The sequence below is a fragment of the Dipteris shenzhenensis genome, chromosome 2 (assembly GCF_047967505.1).
Source record: "Dipteris shenzhenensis isolate YYH24624 ecotype China chromosome 2, Dip_SZ_1.0, whole genome shotgun sequence".
In the NCBI taxonomy this organism is placed as follows: Eukaryota; Viridiplantae; Streptophyta; class Polypodiopsida; order Gleicheniales; family Dipteridaceae; genus Dipteris; species Dipteris shenzhenensis.
Window position 1 is genome coordinate 64,235,137 of NC_141597.1, and position 21,143 is coordinate 64,256,279.

At 43.3% G+C, this 21,143-nt stretch overlaps 1 protein-coding gene across 1 annotated transcript; it reads right to left on the reverse strand.

Annotated features, from left to right (window-relative positions):
• Window positions 1-315: 315 nt before the first annotated feature.
• On the reverse strand, window positions 316-20,130 carry LOC147905168 (U2 small nuclear ribonucleoprotein B''-like). Its single transcript, XM_087396994.1, has 5 exons — window positions 19,886-20,130; window positions 19,439-19,611; window positions 1,347-1,440; window positions 1,154-1,242; window positions 316-877 (listed from the first exon to the last, which is right to left on the reverse strand). The coding sequence occupies exons 1-5, from the start codon at window positions 19,956-19,958 to the stop codon at window positions 590-592; spliced, it is 717 nt and encodes a 238-aa protein (XP_087253120.1). The 5' UTR covers window positions 19,959-20,130; the 3' UTR covers window positions 316-589.
• Window positions 20,131-21,143: the final 1,013 nt, after the last annotated feature.

Consider the following 21,143-nt stretch of genomic DNA (forward strand, 5'->3'; position numbering starts at 1 on the left):
CTCTAAAAACACAACACATAGTGCAGTTTCAATCTGATGATAGTCACTTGTAAGGTTGAAACCGTAAACTCGATCACGCATAGGAGGGACTAGCTACGATGGCATGCCCACTGATGTCATCAGCACCCAACAGTGGGTGTAGACCATAGTATAAACATATGCTCTGATACATACAAATCCACACCCCCACACATACTTGAGCATCCATTTATACGAATTTGTTGGCACTCTAGAGTGAAGGGCAAACTCAGCCGTGTACACTTCTAGATGAATCTTCATTTCTACCTGGTTTTAGTCTCTCTACAGCAAAGAATGGAAAAGGAAGCATTTTCAATTTAGAAAAAACTAGCGTTAACATGTACAGAATTCTTCAAAATGTTCAGATCACAGTCTACAAATGCACTATTTTAATGCTGCTTGCAAAAAAACAAGGTCGGAACCTGCATCTCTGTTACACATCCCTAAAGCTCACAGTAAAAGTCCCATAAATCATATGGATGTTCTTGCCTGGTGCTAAGCCTTCAGGATTACAAAGATTGAGAGATTTCGGCAACATATCACCACAGGGAAACTATTGTAGATTGACCTTTTACTTTTTAGCATAAGTAATCTGCATTGCATTCTGTGGAGTGATTTTAAAGTTTTGAAGAGCCTGTAATGCAGTGGTAGCCTGCATCTCATCTCCGTACTCCACAAAAGCAATGCCAGGTTTTGCTTCTATCATTCTCACCTCCTTAAAACCAGGAAACTGTTGAAAGAGCATCTGCAACATCATGGAGTTAGCTTCATGAGGTAGATTCTGCACAAACAATATACTGTTGGGAAGGGCAGGAGCCTCCTGTACGACAGCCTTAGGTGGCTGAAACTGAGGTGCCATCTGCAAAAAAACCAGAGTATTCACTTCAGACAGAGTGCCAACATATGCTTGTGCTATTCCAAAGAAACTAATATAGTGTGAGAATCAATTCCAGGAGGTTCCAGTAGCTATGCAGTAGAAAATTAATTCAAGGAGGTTTCAGTAGCTAATAGAGAACCTATCACATGATTAAATCACTGTAAGACTACAATGCATTCACAGAATTGAAGTATAAAGGAAAATGGATAACAATCCAAAAGAATGCGGTGGAGGGTCGGAAATTGAGTGAGCACTCACAGGAGCACCATATGAGCTTGAATAAGGGCCAGAGGATAAGTTTCCCGTATTTTGTGCCTCTGCATGCTGTTCTCTCCGCCTTTTCTCAGCTGAAATACACAGCAGCTACCTCAGGTTTAGAAATCCTATGAAGGTAAACAGAATCCCTGTTACATCACTAGCAACTAGGACAATTTCAACTCTGGTTAGTTACCTTTTTCTTCCTGCTTTTTCCTCCTTTCTTTTGGCACATACGTCCCATCAGCCTTTGCCACAGCATCAGATTTTGTCTTTGCATATTGTATTTTCTGAGAATCGTATATCATGCGGTGAGGAAAGCAAGTAGAGATATAACAGACTGTGAAGAGTTTACATATCCTTTTTTACCAAAATACAGTTCGAGCACAAAAAAGAAAGAATAAAGCAAGTAAAAATTAACATGCTCACAGTGATTCCCCAGCTTCTGACCGTCCATAAGCTCTATTCTGGACTCTTGTATGTCTCTCTACAGACGTGATGGGGTCCCCATTATAGGAAAAGGATGAAGGTTAAAAGAAATAATGAAGCAAGTAAAAATTAACATGCTCACAGTGATTCCCCAGCTTCTGACCGTCCATAAGCTCTATTCTGGACTCTCGTATGTCTCTCTACAGACGTGACAGGGTCCCCATTATAGCAAAAGGATGAAGGTCAATGGTTACCCAAATCAATGCCATATTTGTAGGCGATTCCAGCACCGTGCAGGCGATTGCCACAGGAGGACCAGATGCACCAAGAGTTGCCCAGGAGAGCCCCCTCTTGCAGGCCCTTCCTCCACCCCCTCAGCCTCCCTAGCGTCAGGCTCATTTTTAGCAGATGCTCTCATTCCGCTCTGGCACCCCAAAACTCGTCTCCATGCATTCTACTTCTCCAAACTACTTTGAGATCCTTGCAGCAGGTGAGAAGCCTCTTTTGGAGGAAGATTTTTGGAGATCCCAGCAATGGTACTAATCCTGAGGTTAGGGTCCCAGCCGAGGATTCCTGGCGATGATGGCATACCGGACCTTTTTAGCTCATACACCCCAGATTTGATTCTTTAGCCTCTACAGATCCACCTGGCAGCCCCTCACCTTCAGCTTGGGTTCATTTGACTAACACATATATTATTTTTGCCCTAGTAGGGTCTCTGCCTCTATCTTAAGTGTATGCCAGACAAGGCCTTCTTTTTGCACCCATAACAAGACCTTGTCTACTAACAGGTCAGGTAGGACCTCCCATCGACCCCTCCCTCGCCTGTGAGGGTTGTCGGTCGGAATAGTCAGGCTCGGACGGGATCCCTACCTGCTAGAAGGAGCAAGTCACCAGAAAACCACTTCACTGCTCAGTCACTCATGCACCATTGATATTCTTCTCCTTCAAAAGGGACAAACTCATTGGTAGGTAGTGTGCCAGGGCAGGCAGGTTTTTGGTCTGGTGCTCTTCAATCACACAGAGGAGTTCACATTCAGTCTCTGCCTGGTTACTTCCCTTTGTTATAGCACAAGGTGCCTTGATCCCAGCCAGGGCTTAGTGGATCAACCTCCTCCTACGGGGCTGTCAGATTAGAGTGCCTAATATTTATGCACCTAAATCTAAGGAGGGACCACATTGTCTTTTGGAGGGAGATTTGCAGATGGCTGGCAACCTGAATCGTAGATAGTAGAGAGGAATTCAATATGATAGAGCAGCCTGTTGATAAGAGGGGAAGAAAGGAAGGTGGTGTCCTCCCTTCTGAAAGAGCGACATGGGAAGAATTCACCATCAAGATCAGAGACAAAGATAGTTGGTTCAAGGACGAGTTTCAGATCATCGATGCCAGTCTTCAAACTCATGCTTTAACAACTTAAGGAAACTCATGCTGAGATTGATCAGTCTCATATTGATGATTGGGCTATGGACACAGGTTATGAAACCAGCCTTCGGGATATCCAAAGGGCAGTGAACAGATAACAACCAGCAAATACTCAACTTTCAGCCATTATCCAAAACACACAAGATAATACCAAAGCCAATTTGGAGGAGCTAGATTGCCCCTGCTTGCACCGGACACCAGATTGGCCCTAAAACACCCCTTTCAGTTTTTCATTATCTTTTATTCAAATAGCAACAATAATACAGTAAAGCACTCCCATGCACCCATCCGAATATCAGCCAACTGAATGACCCATTCACAGGCACTTCTGCCCTGCAATGCAAACAGTTCCAGTCCGGAGGCAACTGTAGGGCTTCGGAGAGGCAGATAACTGATCAGGGGGCTCTAGAAACCCTGGAGAAGCAGCGAGCAAGTAGACGAATTGATCTGGATCAGTTCCCAAGCAGGCTGGTAGTTGAAATCAGCAGCAGCAACCCTGAAAGAGGGGAAAAACAGCAAAAACGATTTCCTTCTTGCACCCCTCAGGCCCTTGGCAGTCCAATCCTGAAAGGCGATTTGAATCTAGTAGCAGTCTCAGCCATGACGAAGGCTAGCACTAAAGGAGAAGGCTAATCAAAAGGTAGTCCAAAATCTCTTCAATCAAGCTACAACTGCTTGTGAAGTCTAAACGTTTTCATTTTAGTCTCTCCCCAACGAGCATCTAAATCTAAATCTAGCTGATAGGGCAACGCACCATTTAAGATAGAAAGAATTATCACAATACCAGCAGCCCGCAACTTGGACGAAAACTTCACAAGGTGAAATTTGCATGTCCGCTAATACGGACAGAAGCATATACCTAGATGAATCCGAGAACATTCCCAAACTCATCCTTTAAAAACACAACATAGTGCAGTTTCAATCTCATGATAGTCACTCACAAGGTTGAAAACCATAAACTCCATCATGCATAGCAGGGACTAGCTACTATGACATCCCCACTGACGTCATCAGCGCCCAACAGTGGGTGTAGACCATAGTATAAAAATATGCTCTCACACATACAAATCCACACACCCACACATACTTGAGCATCCATTTATACAAAGTCTTCGTAATGAGTTTCTGTCAGCACTCCGGAAGTGAAGGGCAGACTCAGCCATGACGAAGGCTAGCACTAAAGGAGAAGGCTAATCAAAAGGTAGTCCAAAATCTCTTCAATCAAGCTACAACTGTTGTGAAGTCTAAACGTTTTCATTTTAGTCTCTCCCCAACGAGCATCTAAATCTAAATCTAGCTGATAGGGCAACGCACCATTTAAGATAGAAAGAATTATCACAATACCAGCAGCCCGCAACCTGGACGAAAACTTCACAAGGTGAAATTTGCATGTCCGCTAATTTGGCAGAAGCATATACCTAGATGAATCCGAGAACATTCCCAAACTCATCCTTTAAAAACACAACATAGTGCAGTTTCAATCTCATGATAGTCACTCACAAGGTTGAAAACCATAAACTCCATCATGCATAGCAGGGACTAGCTACTATGACATCCCCACTGACGTCATCAGCGCCCAACAGTGGGTGTAGACCATAGTATAAAAATATGCTCTCACACATACAAATCCACACACCCACACATACTTGAGCATCCATTTATACAAAGTCTTCGTAATGAGTTTCTGTCAGCACTCCGGAAGTGAAGGGCAGACTCAGCCATGACGAAGGCTAGCACTAAAGGAGAAGGCTAATCAAAAGGTAGTCCAAAATCTCTTCAATCAAGCTACAACTGTTGTGAAGTCTAAACGTTTTCATTTTAGTCTCTCCCCAACGAGCATCTAAATCTAAATCTAGCTGATAGGGCAACGCACCATTTAAGATAGAAAGAATTATCACAATACCAGCAGCCCGCAACCTGGACGAAAACTTCACAAGGTGAAATTTGCATGTCCGCTAATTTGGCAGAAGCATATACCTAGATGAATCCGAGAACATTCCCAAACTCATCCTTTAAAAACACAACATAGTGCAGTTTCAATCTCATGATAGTCACTCACAAGGTTGAAAACCATAAACTCCATCATGCATAGCAGGGACTAGCTACTATGACATCCCCACTGACGTCATCAGTGCCCAACAATGGGTGTAGACCATAGTATAAAAATATGCTCTCACACATACAAATCCACATACCCACACATACTTGAGCATCCATTTATACAAAGTCTTCATACTGAGTTTATGTCAGCACTCCAGAGGTGAAGGGCAGAGTCAGCCATGACGAAGGCTAGCACTAAAGGAGAAGGCTAAGCAAAAGGTAGTCCAAAATCTCTTCAATCAAGCTACAATTGCTTGTTAAGTCTAAACGTTTTCATTTTAGTCTCTCCCCAACGAGCATCTAAATCTAAATCTAAATCTAGCTGATAGGGCAACACACCATTTAAGATAGACAGAATTATCACAATACCAGCAGGCCGCAACTTGGACGAAAACTTCTGATAACGCTCAATCTAGGGACCCTGGAAGGCTTATGGGAAGATGGTGATTCAATTCTAGGGCTCTAGGAGGGCGTGGATAGCAGGCATGCAGCATAAACAAGAGTTCTTTGGTGAAGCTAGCTGCTGCTAGACGTCCAATGGCTTGGCTCCCACTCCAACTGATTCTGGAATAGCTACCTTTGCTCGACGTCCAATGGCTTGGCTCCCACTCCAACTGATTCTCGAATAGCTACCTTTGCTTGCCCTGAAGTCACTTGTGCCACATGTGGCCTCCAAGCCCAATCTAGCCAGAGGGGATTTTAACCCTCTCTCACCTTCAAATCCTTGCCTTGGCCCATGGAATTAATTGCACTGAAGTGTCCTTTGAACTATTTTAATCAATTTGAGGATGGGGCAGTCACTGTAAATTCCTAAAGCTTAGAAATTCACGTCCCCGTCATAGGTTATCACCATCTTCTCGTTGTCCTCTAATTGGGAGCTTGATACATATGAGAGCCAGGGTCATTCAGAGCACAATCATCTTACCTAGACATGAGGGAGACTTCAACACTATCAATTCCAACATTTACTGCAAAGGTTTGCTAGGAAAGTTAGTCGTTTCTAGGCAATGAGCCCTCTAAGGACTTCTTTACTCAACAAATTCAAACTTGTACTTCCCATAGGGCGGTGATAAGCTCCAAGCATGCAAAGGATTTTCAAAAATACTCAAATTAGACCGCGTTCTTCTCCCCACTTAGCGGATGTCAACGCCTAGCAACAAATCATAGCATCCCTTTCAAGAGCCCCCCCCTAAAACACAGGATGAGAGGGAAAGACAGCCCATCATGTGGAATGAATAATTTCTTGATGCCTTAGAACATCCACTGGGCTTCTCACAATGCATCCTTTGGTCCAAATGAGAGGTTCGGCATCTTTAATGCACTTGGAAAGACTTCAAAGAGCTGTTGGAAAATAGATGGTTAACTCCCCATTTGTAAGGCCCCATATGAGGAAAGCGTGGGGGAGGTTGACCAGCATAGGATGGGGCTGCCATGTGGGCAGCAAACTGGGAAAACAAAGAAGATGGGGCTGCCATATGGGCAGCAAACTGGGGAAACAAAGATGGGCCTGCCATGTGGGCAGCACATACAAGGACACATGGCTGCTTGGAGAGCTTATGATGGACAGTGGCTATACGGATCTTAGGAGCGGTCATCTTTGGACGATCCTGGAACATGGATCTACAGCCTAGGATCATGCAAGAGCAGTGTGGGATTGATTGGGCCTTTGTACGGGACGGTACGGAAGGCCGTAGCACTCTGTACGGCGCCAAGGCAGGGTATGGATGTGGACAGATCCGGAGAAGAGGCAGGATGATTAGGGCTGAAAGGCGCCTGACCTACAGAGCATATGGACCAGATTAGGGCAAGTATAGACCCCGACTGGGGCTAGGAGAGGTTTGGGCAACTGGCAGACTGCCACATGGCCAAAGCCATTCATAGTTGACCACACCAACTGATGTCAATAGGCCAAGTCTCCTCTAAAGAATTTACACTTATGCATACTCAATTTAACTCCTGGCTGTTCAGCTCCCCGCTTTTTGTTTTCAGCTTACGTTCAATCATTCTAAAGACGCCTAAGGGCAATACACCGTAGATAAAAGACTTCGTATCTAAGATTGTGCGTACTTTTTCCATTATTTTTCTTGGATTATACCTCTAGTGTATTAGCAAAGTGATCAAATTACAGCCGTCTATCATAAATGTCAACCTCTAAATGCTATGGCACATTGAGAGAGTCTAAGATCTAAGAAAACACAAGAATCTCCTCTTGAAGTGCAGTTAAGTTCACAAGAATCGCAAGGATAGATTCCTTCTCCAAAGCACAAGCGTCTTTGTACATAAAGTCTTGAAAGTCGGGAACATCTGGTACAAATAAATCATCTATAAAATGCCTAACTTGTAAGCTTATGTAAAATGATACGGCAAGCATAGATAGAGCTAAGATGTTGCATAAACTAAAATTCATAGGTGAAGAGATAAAAGTTTGCTAAAACGACTGCACAATTATAGCCCATGGGGATTCCTCTTTTGTTGAAACAAAATATCACCTATTGTGATGTAAAGATTATCCGAAAGGATGAGAAGGGATACTTGCTACATCACTTGGGACTCTATCACCTCGATCACATAGTTGAAACCTCATATATTTTATGAAACAGAGGTTCAACTAAATCTGCTATCTGCTACTAGTTTAGGGACCAGAATAGCTGGGAATAGCAAGAATTAGTAGGAAACACAGAAATGGGGTAAAGGGAAGGTCTCTCTTACTTGAAAGAGGGCATGGGAATTGGCAGCTCCCAAGTGGGCAGGCTAGCATGGAAGCTAGGTGCTGTCCTTGCATGTACAGCTTTCAAGCTGATGCTTAGGAGGTACAAACACTCAATGAAAGATGTGTACTTGTATTAGTGTTCAATGAGAATGAAGTACAACTGAAGCCCCTTTTATATTTTGGGAATTGGTCCAGCACATTAATTGTATATGGGATTATCACTCCATAGGGGTGCCATGTGGCAATGCCCCATTAAAAGTAGCTCTACAAAGAAAAATAAAAGGCTAATTACTAAGCTAGAAAATTACTACTGTTCCAATCCCCTCCTGCTTACAAAAATTTTGTCCTCAAAATGAAGGCATGCAATATAGCTAAAAATGAAAGAGAGGGTGTAGAAACAGTCCAGCCTGGTAAGAGCAAGAAAGCATGTACTCAATCCTCGGGTTGCCCATGTTGCTTCCTCATCAGGTAATCCTTTCCACTTGATGAGATACTCTACCACCACTTTGTTTCTGAGTATCTTGTCTCTATAGCCCAATATCTTTTCTGGAACAGAGTCGATTTGACCTGATTCATCCATTGGAGAAAGTTTTGCCGCGACTGGAATGGATGGTCCCACATGTCTTTAAAGTAGGGAAACATGAAACACATCATGGATCTTAGCAGTGGCTGGTAATCTGAGTGTATAGGCCAAGCCTGGATAATGCATTAGCTATAACATTCTCCTTTCTCCTCTTATATTCAATGTCAAAATTATAGCCTTGAATAAATTATAACCACCTCTTTTACTTTGGAGTGAGAGTATTTTGTCATAGAAAATACCTCAATGACTTATGATCCATCCTTACTTTGAAATGACTATATATAGGTAGTGGTGCCACTTCTTGATTGCATGTACAATAGCAAGCATCTCTTTGTCATAAGTTGGAAAGATGTACTCTTTATGACTCAGCTTCCTGCTTTCATATGCAATGACGCCATGGCCTTGCTTGAGGACAGCCCCAATGCCCTTCCCACTTGCATCAGCCTCAATCGAGAAAGGCTTAGAAAAATCAGGGCTTGCCAAGATTGGAGCTGTTATGAGTGCTTCCTTGAGGTCATTAAAGGCTGACTGAGCTACAGAGGTCAACTGCTGAAAACATGTGCTCCTGAAAATCCACTATCCGACCTACCACTGCCCTCTGCACCTCCTGGCGGAGTACCAGATACTATGGCTGGCTCCGTGCACGATCATGTAACCCGTGCACATTCCAACTCACCATGGTCCAACTCATGGGCAGGGCCTACCTGTGCTTGGGAGCTTGTTCCAAGAAAACTACCTTGTGCGACTTCCAGGGGGGGTTGGAGGGCAAATAGTACGTGTCTGTTCGCCATCGTACCAAGTGGCTACTGGCTCAATGCCTACCTTCCGTGCCCACTGCAATGTGAATGAGACATCTACCCCAAACATCTCAGCACAATTCTGGATCAGCCAATAATGTGAAAGATCAAGCTTTACCTCGGGTGGGAGTCGGATCACTCCTACTGCCAGGCTGCATATCGGTTGTTCCCAAGTAAAACCCAACTGAAAATGTACTGTAGCACCATGGTCGAGCCATAAGTACAAGCCCTACAAACCCATCCACCCATCCATCATGCGCGATAACTAGTCGCTCGGCATGGCATCGAACATCTCTGGAGTCCACTTCTCAGCCCCTATGGAAGCGAATTGGAAGCCCCAAACCAGATGCGTGCGAGACCACCACACTGATCGAACCCCCTTTCAGGGCTGCAAGCTTGATCAGTAGCGTAAGCTTCAGCAGCAAGGGGTAGGAATCTAGTATCTCGAGGTAGTTCCAGGCCCCATTCTCCATAAATCCATCGGCAAAGGGCGCCCTCGCTGAAGCTGAGGAGCCAAGGATGATTGGGAGGATGAATCCCCACATGCTGGAGCCTGCCTAGAAGCTCGGGGCTGAGAAGGGGGAGAGACCGTGTCACGAGGACGTGAAACGTGATGTAAAGTATCTTCGTAACTCAACCTACGCTTAACCCAAGGTTAACCATGGTTAAGTGTGGTAATGGTTTGGCCGTGAGGGACTGGCTAGAGGAAGTGCACACTTCCTAGAAGTTCCTAAGGGCAAAGTCTAGGTGCACCACAAGGTCCTAGGGGCAAGGCAAAGGCTTAAAAGAGGGGTCTAAAAGTTGGGCCCAAGCACAACCAACGTTGTCCTTGGTATGGGGGTTAGGGCTTTAATGAAGGGGCAAATGGCAAGGAGGAGGTGCCATTTGTCAAGCATGTATATGCATGCCCTTCCCCAACCTTCCATCTCTCTCTCCTCATTCTCCCAGAGGTGTAGGACGTTTTCAGTTGTTCTTGTGCAGTTTTTGAGCTGTTTGAGCTGTTTCAAGCCTGTTTTCAGCCGTTTTAACACTGTTTTGTCTGTTCCAAGGCTAGTACGCACTTCTAGGAAGTGCCATAACTCATTTCTGGACTTCCAAAAAATTTTCGTACGGACTGTACGGACGTCCGTACAGCTGTACGGAATCCGTATAGGCATGTTCAGCTGCCTCCAGCAGGTGCCTGGGGTTGTCTTTTGCTGTGCTGGACCTTTGTGCACATGTTTTTGGCTGCGTGGTGGCTTCTGGAGCTGTTTTGGACCAGTGCAAGCTGCAGGAGGAACTTTCCCTGTTGCTTTTGGCACCTTCTCTTAGGAGAACTCAGGCACAGATCCCGAGGCAATCATTTTGGGGCAGATCTGTGAACCATCTTCCCTCTACAGCTCTTTCTTGTTCACCCTCCGCTCTCTACCTTCATTTCTCTCTTCTCCTGATTGCTAGAAGACACCTGCACCCTGCAGGAAGCTTGGATAAAGGATAGGTGCGAGGAAGGTGCTAGCCCCTCTGCCACAGTCAGCAGGAGTTGGTTCCAGGTTCGGTTTTTCCTCGTTCTTTCTTGCTTTGCAGCTTTTTGCAGTGCATGCGTGTTGTGTGCAGTCCTTTCAGGACTCCAACAGGTTCTAAGAAGCACCCAAAGGCAAGGGTGATCCTGTGGAAGGCCTAAGGACAGTGTGGATGCATGTGATAGCCTTGAGGCTGCCTTGAGCTCAGTATGCCTTGCCACTAGAAATCCTAGTGGTGCACTGGGATTAGATGCCTTGAAGACAAGTAGAGGATTTGCAGAGAGGAACAGTGCAAGGTTGAACCCTTGTTGTATGTACCAATTTCATTCCTAAAGAAATAAATAAATACCGGAAGGGGCGCCAAGTGTTTGGGGCCAATGTGGTGTCTTGTACTTGGTTCCATTGAGTAGGGGCACTCTAGCCTCCATCCAGTTATTTCTCAAGTTGTTTCTAAGTGGTATTGTTTAAAGTTAAGCGGTTGAAAATGATACAATGTGGCTGTGAATAATGAATATGCAATGCAAGTTATGGTCTACTGCCCTTTAGGAAACTGAAGGCCGGTTTCAGTGGTTCCATTGCCGGGATATCACCATCTTCCTACAAAGGTGAGCCCTGGAAGTGTTGGGTGAAGAAAGCCCCATTGCATTTTTTGTTACAGCCATACCATCAAGAATCATGTCGCACCGTGAGAGATCACTAACTAACTCCGAGCAGGAAACAGACAGCTTTGATGAGGAGCACAATACCAGTGAGGGTGAAGAAGAGCAAAATGATGAGGGACAGCATGTTTCTCTTGAGCATGCCACTGAGGATTCGCAGGACGAGGTGGATGAGACAGAGGAGCTTGATCCCAATGCCCTTTTTCAGTTACAAATGCAAAGTGCAGTGGGAGCCCTGTCACAGCTGCAACAGACTTTTTTGGAGATTATGCAAGCGTATTCTGGTGGTAATGCTCCCCCTGGAAGCAAAAAGACAGCTGAGAAGAAGCAGACAAAGCATAAGAAGACTCAAAGGCGTGTATCTTTCAGTAGACAGCCACCAGAGATACCCACAGTCACCCCTGTAGTGGGTAATGTCAATACTTTTCATTCAGTTAATCAAGGACAGCAAGTCCTTCCTCAGCCCATGAAGCATCCAAGATATTTTGGCGGAGGATCAGTTTTTCAGTCAATGGTGGGACAGCCCACCGAAGGGCTTGGTATGCATGGTACATACTTGGGTAGTTTCCAGCCAGGAATGCAGAATTTGCAGCAGCATATGGAGGGTGGAATGCCCCCTGCAAATGCCAATATGATGTATGCAAACGTAGGGATGCAGCCCGGTATGCAGACAGGGATGCCAGGGATGATAAGCAACACTTGGAGTGTGCCACAGATGCAAGGAATGGGATCTGGAATGGTCAACCCCAATATGGGCACACGCGATATGGTACAGAATATGGGATCCACGATGCCTCCACCATATTTACAGCCCCCAGTTTATGATAATCTTACTCCCAAAGGTAAGCTGAAAGATTATAAGGAGGGAGGGGCAGCTGTGACGTTTGAAACCTTCAATGGGATGCAGGATAGATTGAAGGCTCTAACATTGCTCGTATAGGACCGTATCATTGTCTGAGCAGGTGGAAAAGTATTGTTGTGGGCTGCCAAAGGAGCTTCGTGATTATTGCACCAAGACAAAGGTCTCCAACATCTCTCAGCTGATTGAGAATGCTACTACAGCCTATGCTCTCATGCAAGGGATGACTCCAGGATTCAAAGGTAAGCAGCAAGATGACTCTTTCACGAAAAAGAAATTTGCCAAGACAACCTCAAGTTTGATGTGGACCAGCGACCTAATAGTAAGCCCAGTACCAGAGAGAGATTGTCTCCTAAGGAACGGCAAGCCCTATTTGAAGCTGGAAAGTGTTTCCTTTGCAAAGAAGAGGGCCATCAGGCCAAAGATTGCCCCAATCGTAAACGGAAACAACCTATGGGAGTACAAGAAGCGAAAAAGGACAGCCACGCGCGCTAGAAGATTTGTTTTCCTTTGGTAAAAAGCAGTAATATTGGTATGAATAATTGTAACAGCCAGAACTTGGAGAGTCTCCTCTTTCTAGGCTGCTTTGTTATTTGCAGGATGTATATTCCATGCTAGCTTTGCATGGTAATTTGCAGGATGGTTCTTCCCTGCTAGTTTTGTTGATTTTTGTATCAGTCAGAAGATGGAGAGTCTCCTCTTCTAGGCTGAATGGTAAATTGCAGAATAAGTATGTTGGATTGCTCTTGTTGCCCGGCATGGCTAGAGCAGCACATCCATGTATCACATGCCTGTTTTGGATGCTCTTGTTGCCCGGCATGGCTCGAGCAGTGAATCCATTTAGTACATGCTAGTTGGTTTTTGATTTGAACCATGAGGCAAGGGTCCAAGTCTAGCATAGATTGGCTGAACCGATTCAGCTTGCAGTGATGCAAGTCTGAAAGGATATCGAGTACCGGGATCTATGTTCCTAGGATCCATTCTTGCCATGTGTGTGTGGTTCAAGTTATTGGAGGCGAGTGAACTAGCATTGATATCAAAAACCCCCTCAATGTCCACCTGCAAGTGAACTTACTTTTTCACTCAGAGTGGTGTAGTCCACTCAGTTGTTGTGCTATGAGCTGCCTTCGGTTGTAGCTCCTTCAAACTCAGCAGAGCATAGGTCTGGAGCATTGCCTGATGCTCAAGAGGGGGGTAGTTCCTCCACCCCCTTGTCAACAGACAGGCTCACAATATCTAGAAGTCGCTTGGTGACACTATATGTTTCACCCGAGGTATTGTTTGCTGACAATACATCTGCTACGGGACTTCTATGATGAGTGTACTAGTCACTTCACACGGATGATGCATTGATATATGGATGGACACGCGCGCTCTCCTAGACCATATCATCATTGCTGGTGGTTTATGTTTATAGCAGCAAACTTGATAGTTTGCCATTTCAAGAGGAGGGTATGTCACGAGCACGTGAAACGAGGACGTGAAAAGTGATGTAAAGTATCTTCGTAACTCAATCTACGCTTAACCCAGGGTTAACCATGGTTAAGTGTGGTAATGGTTTGGCCGTGAGGGACTGGCTAGAGGAAGTGCACACTTCCTAGAAGTTCCTAAGGGCAAAGTCTAGGTGTACCACTAGGTCCTAGGGGCAAGGCAAAGGCTTTAAAAGAGGGGTCTAAAAGTTGGGCCATTAGTGTTCAATGAGAAATGAAGTACATACTACAGCTGAAGCCCTTTTTATATTTTTGGGAAGTAGGGCAGCACATTAATTGTATATGGGATAACTCCAAAGGGGTGTCACGTGGCAATGCCCCATTAAAAGTAGCTCTACAAAGAAAAATAAAAAGATGGAAATTTACTACTGTTACATTTTAAGGAGGAGCAATTCAAACAGGGCTACTTACAATACACAGGAGTCTCTCAACTCACCAACCTAGATGCAGTACCAGTATCTTTGCACAAACATCACACTCCTTCAATAGACTCAGCTTGGGAGATTATTACCAATCTTACGCCATGGCACATATAGATATCCAATTGCACAGAGGCACCTGGATCACCATGGCAGATATGGAGATCCAAATGCACAGTTAGACTCAGATTTTTGCCACACGATCAATCATTCTCAGTTATCTGGTACATTATTCACACCCTCATGATTCAAAGCTAATCATGCACCACATGGCTAGAAGAGCTTCTTTCATGAGAGAGTGTGACCATGGTCTTTTCTTCACATATAAAATTACAAGGCAATCATGTCATTTCCCCCTTCTGAACTTATAACCACCTCAATTTTCTTAGTATGATTTTGTAAGAGGCTTTCATAAGGAATTTTTGTATTTTGGTCATACTTAATAGAACTTCACTTTCCTGTCAAAAGAAAACCAAGAACGTGAGCAGGCATCACATAACGACAATTAGGGTAAGCTGTTTGTGTCAAATTGTGTCCGAGGGTAACGGAGAGAATACACGCTTGACAGATCCGTATGCTCGTCGATCACTTGTATAAGGAGATGACTGCTTAGTTGAAAAATCCTTCAAAGGAATAAACGATTGGGTGGCAATTGGCTATAGGAGAGTGTATATCTAGATGAATCCAGAAACATGCCTGAACTCATCCTCTAAAAACACGACACAGTGCAGCCTCAATCTTAAGACAAAGGTTGAAAACCGTCAACTCCATCACGTATAGCAACTAGAGTCTATATCAGCTTGTGCGTCGACAATATGACACAACAATGTATCATTCTAATAGTATTGGCATGATTGCCGCGAAGCGCAAGAGGGGCATGGATTGCCTGGCACAGAATATGGAAGCAGAAGATTGTCACAAGCTATGCTATTGTAAATTACACAACTGTGCACTGCCATTCAATGGTTCATCTGCCCAAAGAAAGAGAGATCATCGAAGTAGTTTCCCTATAGCCTGTTGCCTGTGTGGTCAAGTACCAGTACATTGAGCAAGTCAATGAAGATCTTTTTTTTTCCCAGAAACTGTCAATGAAGATCTTAGATTTCAAAAGTAAATCATCAATGCTACACATATTTGGGCATTTTAAAAGTTAATTTGCATTGTGTTAGGAGCAACCAGTGTTTTTATCAAAATGGTCTTGGTTCTATAATTACCTTGTTATTATTCGGGTAATTTTGCCAAAAGCACTTTGTTGATGAAATCTTTCATTTTTGTATAGTCAAGACAAACAAAATTGACAAATAAAGTTAAAGCTGTAAAATTCTTTTAGTTTGAAACTTAGGACTTTGATTAGTTTTCCTATCATATCTGCTTTGTTTTCATTTCGCAACCTTCTCATGCACTAGCTCAGGGTCATTCTTAAAAAAGCACTCTTCTACCCAACGCTGTAGAAAACCAAATGGGACCATTCCTTTATGCATTTGACCTTGTTAGAACTTAGGATCCACTCTAATTCCACTTTTAGACTTCACAAGCAGTTGTAGCTTGAATGAAGAGATTTGGACTACTTTTTTATTAGCCTTCTCCTTTAGTGCTAGCCTTTGCCATGGCTGAGTTTGCCCTTCACCTCCCGCATACTATGGTCTACACCCATTGTTGGGCGCTGATGACATCAGTGGGGATGTCATAGTAGCTAGTCCCTGCTATGCGTGATGGAGTTTATGGTTTTTAATCTTATGAGTGACTCTCGTGAGATTGAAACTGCACTATGTTGTGTTTTTAGAGGATGAGTTTGGGAATGTTCCTGGATTCATCTAGGTATATAGATGCTAACTATATGTTCAAGATACTGCTCTTCATTAGCCATTAATGAACAATTGTTTTGCCCAAAGAGTTGGTGTGCTCTATAATTTGCTTTACATAACAAATGCTCTTCTTTAGATTTGTTGTAGATGAGTATGCCATCAAACAAAACTAAAGCAAACTAATAGATGTAAGGCTGTAAGACTTTATTCAGTCATGTCTGAAAGGTTGCTGAGGCATGTGTGAGGCTGAAAGGCATTACTTCCAATTCATATAGTCCTCGTTTTGTCCTGGAGGCTGTCTTTGATTCATCGTATTTTACTCATCCATTTGTCAAGCTAACTGGTTGAACCAAATTCTCCTTTGAAGTTGGAAAGAATGACCTTTTCTTTAGTGTCTTTACTCTGATATGAGTCTCCTTTCCAATCTGAAAATTTCAGAGTCTGTATATCTGTTGGAAAGTTCGTGCCACCTAGGTCAGGAGGTTTGTCTTGTGCTAATTCAACCTCTGACATAAAACATCAGTTTCAGGTCTGTGAACTTGGAAGAACGTTTTCTTTTACAAGCTGTATTATTGAGATTATTGTATGTCTTCCTGGCTGAGGCCACCAGTCCCTAAAACGTTCTTTGATAGTATGCAGGAGAGGTTTCTTGCCTTTCTGTATTTGGCTTTTCTCACATCGATCAAACCCTTTATTCATACTCTATGAGAGGTTTTGCAGCCTGAGATCCATTTTCTGATTATTGAGCTTCATTTCATATATTAAGTCCTCCCAAACTTTGATGATAGGATCAAAATAATGCTTAATTGTTTGCTCCATACGGTTCGGTCCTTCACTAACAGCCTCAATCATAAATAGAAGTGTGAAGCATTGCCATGAGGCACTCCTTGATTAGAGCCTTTTAACCTGCTACTTGATATCGGACTCAAACCCAGAAGGGCAATACAACAAGCCCCGATGTTTTCTTCATAAAAAAGGGTCTCATTGGATCTGCTCCAATGAGATCCTGCCTTTTGAGGTGGTTACCCCCTTTCTTGGGAGGCATTGTGCTCATACAGAAATTCCATCAGAATGGAGTCAAATAGTTCCAATCAGTAAAACGAAGGTCTCGAAAGTAGGAAACTGATTTGACTAAAAAATTTGCCAAAAATCCTAATTTTTAAATTTATGTTCTGCCCCTGTTTGCTGAATCCTGAGCCAAATCTCAAATTTCAATCAAGTCCATACCTAAAGGCATGAACAAGATTCAGAAGTGTGAGGAGAAAACTTCATATATAGTTGCCTGAAATGTCAGGGCTGTGTAGCACATGTCAGAACGGAACTTCTGCTAATAACTCAAGGCAAACCTCACACCAAATCAACTGACCTTTTGGTAACTGCACATACAAGCCCAGGCAACCCTTCCAGCTTTGATTGCAAACTAGCACTTAGACTAGCACATTGTCACAAAACTGCCTAGTAGGTGGCGTCAGGGCACATATACCAAAATCAGCTTCAGATACAGCTTTTTGCAGCGATAAGAAATGTTTCAGACTCGAGACCACAACGAATGCAATGACGTAAGGAAACTTCAATTCTGACAACTTCACTTTTTTGAGCCGGCCATAAGCTGACATGTGGCAGCTCATGACTGGATTAACTTCCTGCAACTGAATTTCGCAGAGAGGTGGCTCCATAGGCTTACTCTGAATTTTAAACAAAACTCTCTTTAAGCATATTCTTCAGCCTGGGTACTCATCATCATAGTTGAAACTAAAACTAGGCATATAGTTCAACCAAGATATGTATCAACGCGAACATGAAATAGGAACAATGCACCTGGTAAGTTGAGAGTCATTGGCTGGAACATGTGAGGCTGCACATGCAACAGACTGCCAAAGTTCAATTTGCAGTATGGCATTTAGAAGAGTATGCTCATACATAGTGGAGACATCAACTTCAGGAATACCCCTATATCCACCTGAAAAGAATTTAAGCATGAGATGGCTGAAACCTTTCTTTCACCTTTGTTGTTGAGCAGGGAATTATCCCACATCCATACATGGCTAATGGCTCATAAAATGAAAATTTTAGGGCAGGAATTGACCAATAATGGGTGTAGTTGGCAAGTGTCACTTTTGAATGTAAAGCAAGGCCACCTTCCTTCCTCATTCAACACATATTTTAGCAATGCAAAGGCACCACCCTTCCTCATTCAACAAATATCTTAGCAATGTGAGTGAGCTGCCTTTCGAGAGCAATTGGCTATATCTAGGCCTAAGTAAAGTCCTCATGCTTGTAATATACAAATACTCTCCTTACAGCAGGACATAATACAACGTGTGTTGTGGCTTGCTCCCCCGATCTCTATTATCCCTAATTGATTTTAGCAATTGAGATCTAGCCTCCAACTGTCCTACCTTGCTAATTTCTATTTCAACCTTTTGCCTCTAGCACACCACAATACCACCTTCAGTGACTACACAAGACCACAACCGCCAAACTTACTCCAACACTTCCCTTGGTTCAACATAAGCAATAGTTTAATGGATTCAATTCTCATAAAAATTACAATTTCCGCACTTCTCTCTTCCTTCAATGGGTCAAAGTGGCTTCATCACCCAAAACCCTTAATTCAGCTAGCCAAAATCCTCTAAGCTCAAACCCCATTTTGGGGACTTGGCAACTCTCCAAACAAGCCTAAACTAGGTTAGAAGATGCCAAATATGATAGACACACACAAAAGATGCAGTATGCGCAAAAAAAACAATGAACTGCTTTTCACCAAAGCATGATCAAGCTTTAAGCTTGTCATTTCAAATGCTATCCATCTTAAAAGTTAAGCAGCTGACTTGCTGAAAACAATGATTCCATTGCATTAGGTGAATTTCCATCTTCACAATACTATAAAGCCGTCTAGGATTTTGGGTCAGATCTCATGATAGGTAGAAAGAGAAGAGAAGGTCATGTAGTCCAAACAGTACTTCATGGCATGCATGCTCCACCGTCAGACTACCACCTCTCACACATCAGCTTATCATTGTCGAACTTTGTTCATACCACATGTTGCTGTCTTGTCCACCTCAACTATCAAAAGCATGGCTAGATGTATTATGTGGTGATAGTACTAAACATAAAATTTTGGCCTACATTTATACCTAGCACGTACGTAAGTATATGTATGAAATAATCCAATGCTAGTGTCTACAATGAAACCATGTCTCTAATAATGATCAAGGTATTGGATATTAGTGCAATCCCCAAAATGAAGTCGTGGCAGTCTCAACCCTTTGGCTTACGTGGGGAAGGCACATAATATATTTATTTACGATATGTGCAACAAGTGGTCTACTCTGCTCCTTGCAAGTCCCACGATATTTCCATGTTGTAACTTCTCTACAATTTCTTCTCCTCTCTCTCGTGGTTCTCCTCTTTCGACATATTGTTCTTCATGGAAGACTGAAGTCGCCTCCTTGTATAAAAAAGAAATAAGGAGATCTTGAATTTGAATGAACGTTTGAAGTTACCAAAATTACCATGGGCTTGTCATAGAAAGGGAAATCTTGCATCTGCCTCAAAGCGTTTGTTGCTGCCGTTACATCGTCAAACACAACCCATGCCTGACCTCTCAGCTTCAACGTTTTGCTTGCTATGATGTCCAAAATCTTTCCGAACTGTGAAAAAACTGCGTAGATAGACTTCTTCAACTCTGCACCATCAAAAAGCCCAAGTCAGTTTGAGTACGAGACATGCATTCCCAGCTCACAACTCCGTTGCAATCATTTAAGACGACTAAAATCTTCTGCAGTCAGAAAATTGACAGGAGAAGTCAAGAAAACTACGTTTGAGATGATAACGAGCTTTCCCACAGTAAGGTTGGCCAGGATATATTTCTATTCTCCAAGACAGCGAAGAAAGATAGAAAACCTAGATAAGCTACGACGGTGAAAAAGCCAACGATTAAGCAGAGTAAGAACACGCACCTTCTTTCTTAATTTTCTCATTGAGGTTGTTGATGTAAATGGTCTGGTTCGGAGGGATATCCGCGTGCATCATAATGCTGAGCGTGCCTGTACAAGGCAAATTGAACTCCTTTGTGTAAAAGCTTGCGAACGAACACACAAGTTTTCGAGTGAAACAGAGGAGTGTTCCTCCAACTTAACCTAAACCTGACCCAATGGTCATCAACTTGATTTTATCAAATCTCACTCCCTACAACATCTTGATTTGTGTGTTGCATGCCTATTCATTTGTATATCATAAATGAACAGGTTGTGTATCCTTTCATTCCCACAGAACATCCTTGAAGGAGGTTCGATGGTGCAAAGTTTCTTGTTCTCTTGGAGGGCATTCTTTGTATGCTTTTTCTTCGAAAGGATGTTGCTTAGTCATGGATGTTTTCTTCATCTATCACTCCCCCTAAGTTTATTAAACCTGTCATTCCCTTACATGTCATCAAATTTTATAGCCTTTACTTGTCTGCCACCTTATAGTCATTTTTTAATAACCAGTACCAGTTCCTTCAAGTGTGCCGAACTATCACTCCTCAAGCCACCAGTCTGTGAGATGGGCTTCACACAACTCCACGGTATATTGTTTATTCCCTATAAACCTTAATAATTCATAATTGCCTAGTTCACTCAAATGAGACTAGATGCCAGTGTCCATTTCCTCTTAGCTATGCCCCATGATTTACATCATACTTTATACCCTCCCCCCATTTTTGTTTCCCAAGGGGATGGAAAGGGTGTGTGTGTATGTTATCATGTCTATTACCTAGGATCCAAGTCCCATGCTTTACCACCCCCCCTCTCTTTTTTCCAAGGGGACAGGAAGGGGGGGGGGGGGGGTTGAACTGGGCAATTATGAATTATTAAGGGTTATAGGGAATAAACAATATACTACGGAGTTGTTGAAGCCCAACTCATAGAAGCGAAAGTCTTTCTCCACTACGAGTAGTCCCAGCCCCTAAAATATACGTTGATGCCATCGAGTCAGGTTGCATGCTTGCAACAGAAGCGCCATACATCTCTGTAGATTGTGGCGAATGCTTGTCTTATAGACGAACAACAAAGATATAAGCTAGAAGAGGTCATGATGACCTTGCTGTAGCGAGCTTACGTAGAGCTCACCGATCATGTGTTCAATGAAGCCATCTGTTAGCCTAACTGTGCTTGCATGCCTTATACGAGTTTGTAAACATTGTATAACCACACTGCCAGACAATAGTGATTTGTTAGA